This window comes from Jaculus jaculus, chromosome 6 (assembly GCF_020740685.1).
Source record: "Jaculus jaculus isolate mJacJac1 chromosome 6, mJacJac1.mat.Y.cur, whole genome shotgun sequence".
NCBI classification, from domain to species: Eukaryota; Metazoa; Chordata; class Mammalia; order Rodentia; family Dipodidae; genus Jaculus; species Jaculus jaculus.
In genome coordinates, this window is record NC_059107.1 from 18,040,391 (window position 1) to 18,055,589 (window position 15,199).

General features: G+C 35.0%; 1 protein-coding gene across 4 annotated transcripts in view; it reads left to right on the forward strand.

Annotated features, from left to right (window-relative positions):
* Gabra1 (gamma-aminobutyric acid type A receptor subunit alpha1) overlaps positions 1-10,531 on the forward strand; it is a 61,533-nt gene extending 51,002 nt beyond the window's left edge. For all 4 annotated transcript variants that reach the window (XM_045153584.1, XM_004661045.2, XM_045153585.1 and 1 more), the window contains exons 8-10: positions 1,795-1,947; positions 7,653-7,855; positions 9,888-10,531. In XM_045153584.1, the coding sequence (XP_045009519.1) occupies positions 1,795-1,947; positions 7,653-7,855; positions 9,888-10,199 (668 nt within the window). In that variant the 3' untranslated portion in view covers positions 10,200-10,531. The remainder of the gene's footprint in view (positions 1-1,794; positions 1,948-7,652; positions 7,856-9,887) is intronic.
* The last annotated feature ends 4,668 nt before the right edge of the window (positions 10,532-15,199 follow it).

The following is a 15,199-nucleotide window of genomic DNA, read 5'->3' on the forward strand; positions in this document are numbered from 1 at the left end:
CCGAGCCTCTAACCGGGGTCCTTAGGCTTCACAGGCAAGCACCTAACCGCTAAGCCATCTCTCCAGCCCTCAGCCTTTATTTTGAGAGCCAAATCCCTTATGCTGAAGATCTAAGGAGACATCTACACACTTGCATAAAAGTGCCATTAAAACAGGGCAGGAAGTGTGAACTTCTTGAAAAGCCAGAAAGAGTAAGTGAGGGACAGAACCACCCTCATTTACCTTAGAAACTCATACATCTTCTTTGAATGAAGAGGGAGGCAAATATCTGGCACAGAGAGAACTTGATTGTTTGAAGTAAATAATGAGAGAGTAGAGGAAACTGAAACTCGGAGTTAAGAGAAAATGGGATGAAGAAAGTGCATCATCAAGATGGGAGGGACTGTCACTCCAATGAGCAGCTAGGTACATGCCAGATACAGAGGCTTTGGTTAGGGGGATGAAAATGTTGTAGCCACATTACAGGAGCTAAGGTCAGATGCCCACGTGCTGAGACAAAATGGTAAGTCAAGTAAAGAGAATTTTGAAGGGGCATGTAGGGAGAATGGTGGGGAAATATTCCAAGCACAGTGATTATTTCTCGCCCAGAACACATCTATTTTTTCCCTCCACCCACAGATAGCTAATCATATCTTCTGAGTGAATCAGGCTCGAAACTTCTAAGATTTGTTACTTAAAAAAAAAAAAAAAGCCTGTCATATGAAGAAAAATAAAGTTCTCCTGTACTTAAGATTGTTTATCTACAGCTCCAGACCTGTAAATGAAGCCAGAATGCGGAGGCTCCAGAGCTCACAGAGGTGTTACACATTGTTTCAAGACCAGGCTAGGAACTAGGGAAGCAAAAAAGCAGGTTCAAAGCTCTGGATGCAGCTGGGTGGCAAAGTACTTGCCTACCATGTAAAAAGCCTTGGGCTTAGCCCTAATACTGAGAAACTTAAAAATCAAACAAAAAAAAAAAAATGTAAAGACCATAAGTAAATAAATAAATAATAAATGAAATGAAAACACTGTTTGTAAACAGATTTTCTGGATAATTCAGAGAATGATTTGAATCTAGGTGAGATACGAAGAATTGTATCCTTAAGATGTTGATCAGTTCATCCTGGGAAACAGATTACAGAAAAACAATGGATTAGAGTATATGCTTCACTTTCTATATCAGGCCATGCTAAATCACTATCTTGAGTTTAAATAAATGTTAAAACTTCCTGTCATGGTGGTGCATGCCTTTAATCCCAGCACTAGGGAGGCAGAGGTAGGAAGATCTCTGTGAATTCAAGGTCACCCTGAGACTTTGTAGTGAATTCCAGCCTGGGTTAGAGATAAACCCTACCTCGGAAAACCAAAAAGAAAAAAAGAAGAGAAATGTTAAAACTAAAATGAACTATCCCAGCTTCCATACCAATGCACCCTCTTTAGACCCCAAATCTGTCTGACAGTGGTTATAAAGGAGATACAGTCTACTTATGATGTGTTGTTAACAAGTCACTGATAAGGTACATCTTTGTCATGATAGTTAATGTAAATGTATAATCAGATTTGTCTCTTAGACCTATGACAGAGCAATGTTAGAAGAATATGAGGTTCTCTGTCCTCAAACTCTTTGTCAAAATGAGTTTATTTTGTGTTAAAATGTTTCTTTTCTCTTGTGTGCAAAAGTATTTTCCTACCAGGGCTGCTAACCACATGGACAAAAGGTGTCTAACCTCAAAGACTGCTCCTCATCAAAAACTTCTGAATCCACTTCCTTTCAAAGTCAATTGTTTCAACCTTTCATTCTAATCCATTCCTCAGGAGAATATGTTGTTATGACTACGCATTTCCACTTGAAAAGAAAGATTGGCTATTTTGTTATCCAAACCTACCTGCCCTGCATCATGACTGTTATCCTCTCCCAAGTCTCCTTCTGGCTCAACAGAGAGTCAGTTCCGGCCAGAACTGTCTTTGGTAAGTGCCAATCAAGACATGCATGTAGCCATCTAGAGGTCAGGCTACATCATGCCTGGTACAATGAAAAGAGAAATAAAACAATCACTGTATATTCAAATCTAAAGTTAGTTTGTTAGAAAGATTAGAGGAATATCCATCCCATTATTATGTTGTTAAAAAATCAATATTTAAATAAGCTGTTTTGAGCAATTGTGTAGATAAAGTTAATAAAGAATTGATATTTTGGGATAGAAAAGCCAGAAAGCAGGTACCAGAAACACCATACCAAATTGAAACACATATGGAATAACTTTAATATTTAAATAATACACTTATAATAAATAGCATGTATTTTTGAGAATTTTAGAAAAATACTCTACCACTGGGTTATATCTTTGGCCTTTTGATTTTGAGTATTTTGGAAAATTGGAAATAACAACAGCATAAATATTTCTATATATGCTCTCCATATATATAGGTGGGTAAAATTTGCTTATGCATGGAGATCTCATTAATGATCTAATTGATAGACTTTGTCTATCACTTTGTTTGATATATGCATGTCTGAAAAATGACAAATTACTTTTTCCATTAAAATCTTTCAAATGATGTAAACGTTTTCAGTTAAGGAAATCTAAGTGAGAATTATTAAAAATGCCTTTTTTCTAATAGGAAAACTGTTGCATAGATGCATTATTTTAGGATTTGCATTTTTTAGAAAGTGGTATTTCCTGACTGTACCCTGGTACATTATCTCAGTTGTACTTTTCAGATGATAAGAATAAACAATAGAGCAGTATACTAGTTTACTTAATGAATTTTATTTGAAATGTACTATGTATGATTCTGAATAAAATGTATGCATGTACATAACAGGAAAAAAATGCAGCAGAGAAATAAACATGGATACCTCTCATGAAATATATTCTGAAGCTTAAGATTTAAATTATTATAAAATCATGTAGATCCATTATTTTATGCCTTTATGATTAATAGACACTATTCAACACAATTACCCTTTAGTAGTTAATTACCATTATCATCATTTTATTAACTTGAAACCAGAGGGATTCAAAATAGGTTCATAATCAAAGGTCAAAACTATCTGAAGAGTTTCTGAGGATTAAGGCCCAATACTTTGTTCCAGATTCCTTATGTTTAGTGAGGATGCTGTACCGACCACCACTTTTCCATACCACTACATGACATGTAGTGAGGCTATTGTAGACAATGTTACTCATTCTCAAGCCATAACCAAATACAGTTATTGGTATAGACATGGTTATCAAGGCGTATGGTATAGATGTAGGCTATGTACCTTCTGGGTTGAAGATTGAAAGCCCTATGAAGTTGACAACTAAAACAGGGATTCCCAAGTCATGTGTATCCCTAATGCCCATGATCTGAACAGTAAGAAAAAGCATCTCCCTCAGAAAGAGAGCAAGATTAACTATGACAACTGCCCAGAACTGTCATTTCTTGAACTTGGCAAATGCTTCCAGGTTGAAAACCACCAAACTGTGCTCTAGTGCCTAGACAATTGCTTAACCATATAGCTAAATGAAGATGATAAATGAATTCCAGCTATAGAGCAAAAGAGAAGTTCATTTCAATGCTGTTTTTCTCTGTAATGTTTGTCAATATTACTAATCATTGAAGCCTCTAAGGACTCATCTCTTGAGAGGATATTCACTTTTGCTGTATGTGTCTCTCATTTAATCCAACATTTTAATTAGAACACATAACATTTATTTTATGTTTTATTCATTTTAGTTTTGAAGAATGGGGCCAGCAGTATATTGAAACATTTTTATTTTTATGTTATCCTAATTTTATTTATTGTTGTCATTGTTTTGAGGTAGGGTTTCATTCTAGTCCAGGCTGATTTGGAGATTTGAAGTGTACTCTTAGCCCTGGGCTGGCCTTGAACTCAAGGCACTCCTGCTACCTCACTCTTTAGTTTGGGGATTAGTTGTGTGAACAACCACGCATGGTTTGTTTATTTTTTTTATAAATGATGACTCCCCCACCCCCTCACCAAGCCTCACTTCAACAGATGCTACCCTTTTCCTTTTGGAAGTCTCCAAAGTATTTCAACATGTTTTATTAGTCAAAAATATTGCTTATAACGTTTTCAACAATGTTATATCCCATGTGACTCATGTCCTTTCAGTGAACATAACTCAGCCAAGGTAAATGTTTCCAGGTCCTATCACATATATGGCGAGAGAGAGAGAGAGAGAACACAACTTCAGTAAAGATCACAAATGCAGTTTTCATAGACGTTCAGCCTTTTCACATTCACTTAGCACACTGTTTCTAATCTCTTCATCTGAACTCAGTATATTCTTTGGAGCTCTGTAGAACCCAGGGAGGATGATCAATATGTAAATATCCAAAGATAAAAAGGTAATAAAAGTTGTACTGCATGAGGGCTCATTAAAAATTATTCAGGGGTTGGGGAAATGGCTTAGTGGTTAAACGCTTGCCTGTGAAGCCTAAGGATCCCAGTTCGAGGCTCAATTCCCCAGGACCCACATTAGCCAGATACACAAGGGGGCACACGAGTCTGGAGTTTGTTTGCAGTAGCTGGAGGCCCTGGTGCGCCCATCCTCTCCCTCTCTCTCTCTCTCTCTCTCTCTCTCTCTCTCTCTCTCTCTCTCTCTCTCTATCTGCCTCTTTCTTTCTCTATCTGTCACTTTCAAATAAATAAATGAAAATAAACCAAAAAAATATTTTTTAATCTATTTAGAATGCACCAAAGTTGAGGGATATACCTAAAAGGTAATACTTTTGTCTCCCCATGCTTATTTACTGAAAACATTATCAGCTGACTTTGTCTCTAAAAAGATCCAAGTTTTAAGTTTAATTTCACCAGCTACATCAGTATAATATAAAATTGCCCATTTGACTGAGCTCCTACTGATATTCAAGTGAAAGTACGAAGTAGGTGAGGTCATGTTTAAGAACTAAACTAGAAAAAAAAAATAGATGGGTGGTCAGTCTTCACATTTGGAGCTGGATGGTCATAAAATATACTATTTATCTGCCCTTCAAACAGGCAGGGATTTCACAAACACATACACATCTATACAAACACACATGCATACAGACCCATGTGCATACACACACGAACATACACAAATATGCACATACACATGCACACACACACATGCACACATGTGTACACACACGTTCACACACACCTCTCTTTTTGCTCTTCTGAGTTGCCTTAGTTCCAAGTCAGTATGAATTAGAATAAAACCCTTTCTGGTTTTAAAGGAATATTTGTATAAGATTACTCTTTTCCAAGTTAATTATAACAGCTGGCTATATAAATACAACTTAAAGTAGAATTCAGTGCTGTAGACATCTATCATGAAAACATAGAAATTTTTAAGACTATAGTCACTATTTTTTTCCTCTTAGCAAATATTAGGCTAATTACTAAACACTTTGCTCCAATTTTTAATTTAATACAACAGTCTTTTGAGTTAGACAAATAAATTACCAAGGAAAAAAAAAAATCCCAAGATTGTAAGGTAATTGTCCCAAGGTCATGCCACAATTATAGAACTTGAATTTTAAACTAGGTTGTTCTGATCCCCAAATACTGACTTTTAATTACCTTCTTATGGCTTTAGTTGATACTGATATGTATGTAAATGAGGGGACTGTTTGCCAGCCCACATTCCTTAGACTCTTTGTTAGTTATATAATATGAATACTCACTAAATTTTTCTGTAATCCCATTCCATCTTGAACACAACATGAATGATTTCTTACAGCCCTGATCATGTGACAATAAAATTTAACAAAGTATCACAATAATTTTTTTTAGTTATATCATTTCCCAGCAGGCTTATAAGGACCACCTACCATAAAGTTTCTGGAAAACCAGAAAACATTGGTTGGTTTAAAGTAGCTTTATAAAGCTGCCCAACTACCAATGGTGAAGCTCAGTGGATTCTCTACAACTGATACAACCTTCCATAGCAATTTGGCATTTGATCGTGACATTTTATTTTAATCCTCACAATCATCTTATGAGAGATTGTCAAGTGTTTCCTTTTCTCAGCATTTCAGTAAGGATAGAGGCAATAAGAAAAATTACAACCATCTATCAAGTTACAAATGTGGAGGCCACACCCACAACAGTTAATTCTCTTACCAGTGAACATAAAATTTTAAAATGGTCAGGTTTGGTTCAATCACTGGAATAGGTCAGGAATGTCTCGTGATGGTATGTCCTTGTCTTCCCTACTTGATCACTTGAAGAGTTGTCTCAACATTTTCAAACTCCAAAGGGAATCTTGCAGCATTTCAATAAGTATATCTGGTATGGCACGTTACGTATGTCAGATTAATGGCAGTGGCATTGATTTGTTAAAGGGATACTAAACGATATCATCTGAGAAGACAGAGCCTCACACCATCATCATCAGAGGTCTGAGGAGTTCCCTTAATGTGGTAAGGATGTTCACACAGGTCACCCAAATGTATGGCTTTAATGCAGAGAGTTCCAATTTTGGCCAGTATGATACAACACTGGGGTTTTATTAAAGATAGAAAGGTACTTTGGAAGAGGATAGAAGCACATCCGAGAGCATAGGTGTGGGCTTCTCTAAGAAGTGTCAGATTTCAAGTTTCTAAGTAGTGATCTTAGTAGTGACTATATATTGGATTTGGGAAACTCATTTTGTTTGTTTGTTTTGGAATGTCCTTGTTTTACAGCTTGTTGAACATAAGTTGTTTTCCTTTATCTCTGCATGTGGTGTCATGGATGTAATTAAAATGTTATCAGATAAAACAAAATGCCTATCAGAGATGATCATTTCCATTCCTGTGTCTCATAATTGTCTCTTTCTATCATGTCTTAGACAACCTTGAAGACTGTTTTGACCTTGAGCATAGGTCATTCTTATCCTTAGGGTTACAGTGGCAGAGTAGAGAAGACAAAATAGCATCAGCAAAAAGAAAAAGGAGAGAGAGAGAGCAGAGCGACCATGGGTAATTAAATAGAATTGGCCTCAAAGGTTGAATTTGTGAAGTCTTAGCTGCATGCTATTAAGCAAGATACATATTTATACAAAATACTTGTCATATATATATATATATATATATATATATATAGTTTTATGTAACTTGGTATATAGATATTCACACATTTATATCTACTCCAGGATTTATTCAAATTAGTAGATACTTTAGAAGCAGAATTAAATAGTAAAAAGTCAAAAATGTGGCAAATCATCATCTTAATATTGTTACTCATCTAATCACTTATCAAGAAGCAATTAGCTTTCTGAATTCTATAATTAAACCATAGGATACTAAAATGGTTGGTGTAGATATTTCTTGCAAATCATAGGCAGTATGTTTTTTTTTTTTAAATTGAAGAATTGGATACAATGAAGAATATTATTTCCTATCCTACTCAGGTTATCACAGAGTACACAATATAAATGTTTGGCCAACAATTAGTAGAACAGTTTATTTCTTCCCAATGTCCCCTGCATTGCTGTAATATTGCGGACAACAGATTACACTGGGATACACTGACTCACCCATCACTCCCCAGAATTAGAGTGGGCAACAAACAAACAAAGAAACATAATTTATACATTATATTACTGATTTTCCTTTGATCAAGTGGCCTGAATTCCAGTGATGACACTTTCATTCCAATAACCTACATCATTCCTAAATTTCTTTCCTTACAGGAGTAACAACTGTTCTCACTATGACAACTTTGAGTATCAGTGCCAGAAATTCCCTCCCAAAGGTGGCCTATGCCACAGCCATGGACTGGTTTATAGCAGTATGCTACGCATTTGTTTTCTCGGCTCTGATTGAGTTTGCCACAGTGAATTACTTCACGAAGAGAGGTTATGCATGGGATGGCAAAAGCGTGGTTCCAGAAAAGGTAAATGCTTCCACATGTCAGAATGATGATCCTAACTTTGAGATGGAATTTTTGGGTGTGGATCCGATAAAGCACGCAGGTGTGTAGGGATTAGGTTTCTAATTTTATGCCACAAATGGGTACATCTTAGGATGATTTTGTAACTGTTCATGAATAAGGTGCTTGGATGACTAGATGCGTCAGTACAGTAAATCACATACAGGGTAGATATGAAAGTTAAGGTCTCTACTCAAATATTCATTCCATAATCTCTTGATTTGACAATGGATTTAGCACTTCTAACATCAGCAGTTTATCCTAATTTACTCTAACCCATTATAAATTTGTCCATTATAATTTTCATATCTTAAACTCAGTCCTTTGCTTGGTTAGATGTAACTTTATCACTGTCATGTTTTGATTAAGTTGAGTTTGCAAAGTGAACTACCCTCACTTTTCAGTGAAGTCAAGAGCAGGCACACTTTCTCTTCCTAAAATAGATTTACATGAGCCAAACCCAAATACGGATGCTCAGCATTTTTATAAAGCCAAATGGATCATTTGAACATCTATAACTCCAGTATGCCTTCAGGTAGATGGAAGGTGGAGGCCAGAGAATCTCATTGCTAATGGGCCAGCTTATAGCAAATGTAGCAGTGAACAAAAAGAGAAACCATGACTCAAAGGAAAGTGGAAGGCTTGAATGAACATGCAAGGCTGTCTTCTCACCTCACATATTCTGTGGTATGAACACACACACACACACACACACACACACACACACACACACACTATGCACATATGTACATACAATTAAAAAAGAAAAGAATCAGGGCTGGGAGATAATACAATGGATGAGGTACTCATGACTCCAGCTTGCCTACCCAGGTTCAATCCTTCAGAGAGCCACACATAACAAGCTAAAAGCCATGGCAGGCTTCTGTAATCCCAGCATGCATACCGAAAGATGGGAGACAAAGAAAGGAGAAGTTTGTGGAATTTCAACTCACTCTCTCTCTTGCACATACAAAACATGAACACACATACAAAATATAACATAGTCCACAAAGTTGAGTCACAAAGTTGTATAAAAATTCTAGAAGCCTCATTAAAAATATAAACAAATTTAAAAAATAATGTACTTTATTCCAATATATAAAATCATGCTGGCTTTATAATGTATAACTCAAACTACATTGCATCTTTATTCATACTAAATCTTCAAAGTCCTCTGTATAGTTTATACTTGCAATATTGTTCAGTATTAGCAAATAGTTAAGATCTCATTGAAATAAAGTGACCAGCTTCCAGATATGTCAGCATGAAATAACATACAGGTGGCACAGAAGTTGTCAGTTATTGTACAACTGAAATTGCTGAGCACCTACCACAGAACAGGCATTGAATCCAGTGCCCTGAATTACCTCGCTTCATTATTTGCCTACTTGAAACATGAGGAGATCAAACAAATAATAATGGGTCCACTGGTTTATTGCACCAAACAAAGAATTTCCCAAATTCAGTGCCCTAGAATAACAGTCAGTTACTTCTACACTATGCTGAATTTGGGGCTGGAGACATTCTGTTGATACTTTCTGTAAACTGGGCACACTCACCAGATCACAGGTAATGAGGGTACTGTCACATATCTGAGGACTGACACTGGTTGTCGGCTAAGCCCTGCACTACAGTTGGTATCCAGACATCTGATCTTTCTGCCTGGGCTCCTTCCCTTAGCCATTATATGTTTCTAGAATGGGAAGGCTAATACTGACCAGCCTTTGAGTTTGGGAATCCTACGTTTTCCTATCACAGATCTTTTCTGTATTTTACTGCTTTGAAAATAGACTCCAGATCTGGATGACAAAGACTATAAAAATGTCATCTTCCTTTGAAATGTATCACAGAAAGATGATGGTGAAGTATAATCCATAATTGTTTTTTTTAATAAAACCTAGACTTGCAATTCAAAGCAAATGCTACTTTATTCAGCAACTTATAACTTTGCTTCTCGCAGTCTGCTAAAGATATTACTTTGCTCTTTCTTCTACAGCCAAAGAAAGTGAAGGATCCTCTCATTAAGAAAAACAACACGTATGCACCCACAGCAACCAGCTATACCCCTAATATGGCAAGGGGTGACCCTGGCTTAGCCACCATTGCTAAAAGTGCCACCATAGAGCCAAAAGAAGTCAAACCTGAGACAAAACCTCCAGAACCCAAGAAAACCTTTAACAGTGTGAGCAAAATAGACCGATTGTCAAGAATAGCCTTCCCGCTACTATTTGGGATCTTTAACTTAGTCTATTGGGCCACCTATCTAAACAGAGAGCCTCAGCTTAAAGCCCCCACACCGCATCAATAGGTTCTTCTGTCACATTCTTGTTGTTTGGTATTCTGCACTGGGAATTGCTTTCTGTTCTCAACGCAGTGACTCCTATCTGCTTTCCTGCCTCTGTCTAAAAGATTCTGAAGGTTTCCTTATTTCCATAATTCATATAAGAACATGAGACCCTGTCTGACAGTTCAGAGCAGAGCAGAGCATACAGCTTGGAGACAGGTTTCTGGGAGGAAGAAAGGGCAGAAAATCATGTCAGAAGGAGACAGATGTGAGAGTAAAGAATGGGAAGGAAGGTCCAAAGATGTGAGGAAAGGCAGTAGAAAACAAAAAAAAAAAAAAAAAAGCTTAACTATGACCCCTAAGTCATCTGTAGATATATGTTTCCAAATATTCTAAAAATATCCTGTATATGTTACAAATATTTTTGTGTGAAGGTGTTTTAAAGGAAAATTATAAATGTTTAACTAATTTTTTAAATCTATGTCTTTATTGCACAAAGGTGTGATTTTGTTTTTGTTGTGTTTTTTTAAAAAAAACTGCTGTATAGCTTTAAAAGTTTGTTTTCCAAACTAAAAATCCCCTATGCTTTCTAAAAAAAAAGATATTGTTAATATAATTATTTTTTTTTTGATGCAACTTCAAAATTCATGAGAGTTTCAAGGCAAAGATGATATATGCTCACTGTAGAGAACATTTAGCCCAAGGGAAAGAAACCCTGTCATTGGGCTGTTCAGCTGTCATCTGAGCTTTCACCAATGTATGCTGAAGAATCCTAACAGAGACGCTCAAATGGCTAAAGCTGAAAACATAGTTATTAACAGAATATTTAAAAGCCTATTCCCCTTTCCACTCTATTTCCAAATAGCACATTTATCCAATGATCTCTCTATTCTTATTATGAAGATGTTCTTAGAGGGGCAAAAGAATATTTTGCAAGAATTGCTAGAATTGTTGAATGTATTCTTTTATATAACTACATTAAAAGCTTTAGATTGAAATTTATGACTAGCCAACAAAAAAATAGAATATATAAATTATATATGTAAATATTCGGCATGAGATTGTACATTTTTTAACTTTTTTAGAGTTATGTTCTGAAATAAAATTTAGAACTCACCACTTCTTAGCTGTTAGAATGTTGTTAAATGCTGTGGGACTACATTTAGAGCCTGCATTTAAGAACAGAACAGCCTGTAGGAAGCAGATGCCACTGAAAACACAATGATTATGATCACTTATGCAGAGAAATCTCATAACTTCACTGCTGCCTGGTGTTCAGCAGTAGACCTGTTGCTTTCTGCTCATACCCTGCCATACCACATTTTCCTATTTTAGGTGATGACAACACAGAAAGAAAATGGGAAGCAGTAGTAGTTGGAGCTAGAAATTCAACCGTGTATTACTGCTATATTTGCTAATAACCAACTATCTCAATAAGTGCTGTACCATATGTAGCATTCAATATAAAATTCATGAAAGAATGTACAGGAAATAGCTTTTATTGAGTAATATTATTACATTTCATTTTTACTGTAGCAATATATTTGTAGGTATTCTATGTAAGGGCTTTAAATAAAAGAGGTCCATTAATATTTCCCTATAAAAATTATAGTCTTTCATTACTGCCCAGGTGTTTTAAAGATTAAATATTTATGCAGAAGGTATTTTTGAAGTCTCCTTTTGTCTGATAGATTTTCACAGGTATTTAACTTTAGTGTTCTGAACCCATAGGTCACAGTCTGATTACATTTACAAGACTATGACGTAAACCTTTTAGTATAATTGCCAAATAAGACAACTGGAACCCATACCTGAGTTGTGAGCAATGTTTCTTCTTATTTTTTTCTCTCTCTCTCTCTCTGTCTCTAAAAGCTGCTATCCAATGATGTAGGAAAATATACCGCATGTATTTTCCTAAAAAATAACCTCCAATCTTCATTTTAAATGTGCTTCACTGTCTGATTTGGTCCTGCCTAAATTTCATAAGCTAGGCCAACAAAGGCTAAACCAAGGACATTTCATGTATAGATATTATGTGTAGAAAATAAAATAAATGATGGCTCTAACTTCTGTGTTGCTGCTTATCTTGTTATTTTTCGACGTTAACCTAATATGTTTATTGAAAGTATTTTAATTCCCAGAGTCCTCATGGCTAGATTTTGGTCTCTATTTTGCTTATTAGGTGTTAATATTTCTTAACATTTCTTATTAGTCTGCTTTCAGCTATGTGATGATTGCATTCCTCTCATTTCTTAGTTTGTTAGTATATGTGGGTAATATTCTACTGTATAAATTGATTGCATACTTATCAAAGACAAATTATTCTACGTAGCTTTCCGACAGCACTTGGCAAAATCATGTAATACTAGTTAAGTCTTCCTTGAAAATAAAGATTCACTCTTATAGAGGACAGTTCCTGTTTACTCCTGGGATTTTTTTTAATGATGACACTGAATGTTTATTGCACCTTAGTGCAGTGAAGTGGCAATAAAACCTAAAGTGAGTCAAGATTGTTTGTGGCAGATGCATGTATTGCTTTATAGCGTTTAGCAAAAGCTCTTAATTTTATGTCATACTGTATTCTATTATAATAATAAAAATAAAGCTATTCAATAATACACTGGAATACTTGACTCTCTTTTCACATTAACTTTATATCCATTTGTTGTCCTGTTTTAACACATTTTTCAGTGAGGAGTAGCCAAAAGAACTAAGTACTGCAACAACTGGGCCACTTACAAGTTTCTTGAAAATGTGTCAATAGTTTGGTCCTAAGCTATGATTTGCAAATAATTGGCTTAATAAAGAATAGATATTAGATTTCATTTTGTTAGGAGTATCTCGATATTTGAAAAAAAAAAAAAAACATGAACAGAACAGAGCCAAGATTTAGCAAAAAGAGTGGAGATTGTATCTGTGGTTAAGATAAAATAATCCCAGACAATCTGGTTTAATTACTTAATTGGAAATTTGAATCTTTTCAGGGGAACTCGAGAAAACTAGCAAGTTTAGCCAGTACTGAGACTAATGGCCCTACAGAGCCTAGAGTTAGAATGCTTTTCTTCACCACTTTTATAACCAAACAATATTTTCAAAAAACTTATGAACACTTAAAAGACAACTGAAAAAGTCATTTCAATGATGACCATGAAACTACCCTCAATTTCTACATGTGGAATCATGGGAGGCAGAATCTATGTCAGGTTGTTGTCATCCCAAAACAATGTAAGTTGCATTTTACCAACTTGGAGCACTTCTGGAAATATAACTCAGAACTTGAAAAAGTGACAATGATCAGTCCTCCAACAGTATGAGTTATTTCAGCCAACGAGCTTCCTATATAGCTATCTGACCTGGACCGGTTCACCCCTCTTTAGGCAACCTGGTGGTCCCCCGCTTCTGGAAGGTCACCATATTGATGCCAAACTTAGTGCAGACACCCGATCGGCATAGCTAACTGTAGCCTAGAACTCCTGGACTCAAGCGATCCTCCCGCCTCAACCTCCCGAGTAGCTGGGACTACAGGCATGTGCCACCGCGCCCGGCCCTATATAGCTATCTGAACTATCATATTTTTTACCTTAATAGACTCCTAAAAAGGAATGCATGAGTAATGATATTATGTTAGGGATCATCATAATTATCAGAGGGATAAACCAAGAGTGAATTATCAATCAGCTTTTTAAATTTCCCTATGTAAGTTAGTCATAATTTTCTGTGCTCAGATATATTAGATGATAAGAATAAAGTTATATAATCCCTTTTCCCTTCAGATGACAATTCTCTTGGAATTACAAAAAATAAAAGAGTGAACATGAAATAATATGTATATGATAATTATATCATAGTTATAAGCAATTTATATGCAGGAAGTGTTATGGGAAAAACCTCACATAAAATTTTTAGGTAGGCAAGGTTTTGGAGGCTGATTGAATATTTACCAAAAAATTTGGTGATGTTGATGGCTGTTGGTAAAAGAGACACATCTTTTACTCCAATATATTAATGTAAAAGCCCAATAATTAATAAATTGATAAAATTGTAATATATAAACAATGAAATGCTTTTCAACATGCAAAAATGTAAGTATAATTTGTGGCAACATTGGCAATCCTGGAAGGCATTGTTAAGTAAAAATGCCAAAAGCATGATAAATATCACATGGTCTCATTCATGTGTCACATGCAAAAAGTTTGAAATCAGAAATTAAGAAGAAATATGGTAGGATTAGGAATATATTGGCCCAAAGACATGATATTTCAGTTAGATATAAGGAATAAAGTCAAAGTATAAATTGTGCAACATAATAATTGTATTTAATAATATTTTGAATATTTCTAGCACTACTTTTTAAAACAAAAAAAGGGCATATATATGAGGTAGTTCAGATGGTGATTAGCTTCATTTAACTCTTCCACAATGCAGACATGTTGTAATGATAATATATCTATTTTATTAAATGTATTAAAATATAAAAATAGCAAAGGAGTTAATATACTAAAAAATGTTTATTTAGCAAAAAAGAAAATAATCTGGAGTAGGAAAACTAACAGAACCTGTGGAAAAGAGATATGACTGTTAACTCACAGCATATTTAAAAATCAAATTAAATTTATAAATCAAAGTGAAAGAACCCAAATAGTAATATATCTAGGAAAAATATATATGTTAAAGTACTCATGATTTTAAAAAATTTTTTATTAACATTTTCCATGATTATAAAAAAATCCCATGTTAATTCCCCCCCAACAATTTCTCCTTTGAAATTCCATTCTTCATCATATTACCTCCCCTTCATGATTTTTTTAAATTAAAAGTTCATGCATTTTTCTAAATAAAATGTATATGAAAATATTCACAAAATATATTTGATTAAACATTAGAAACCTTAATAATTCAAAGATAAAATTAGTTCAATAAAAAAGTACCTTTAAAATCACAAATGGCTCTGAGGGAAAATGCTTACAAGAATTAGATCTGATAATGGACTACTACCTAGAACATAGAAGGAAATTGGAGAACTG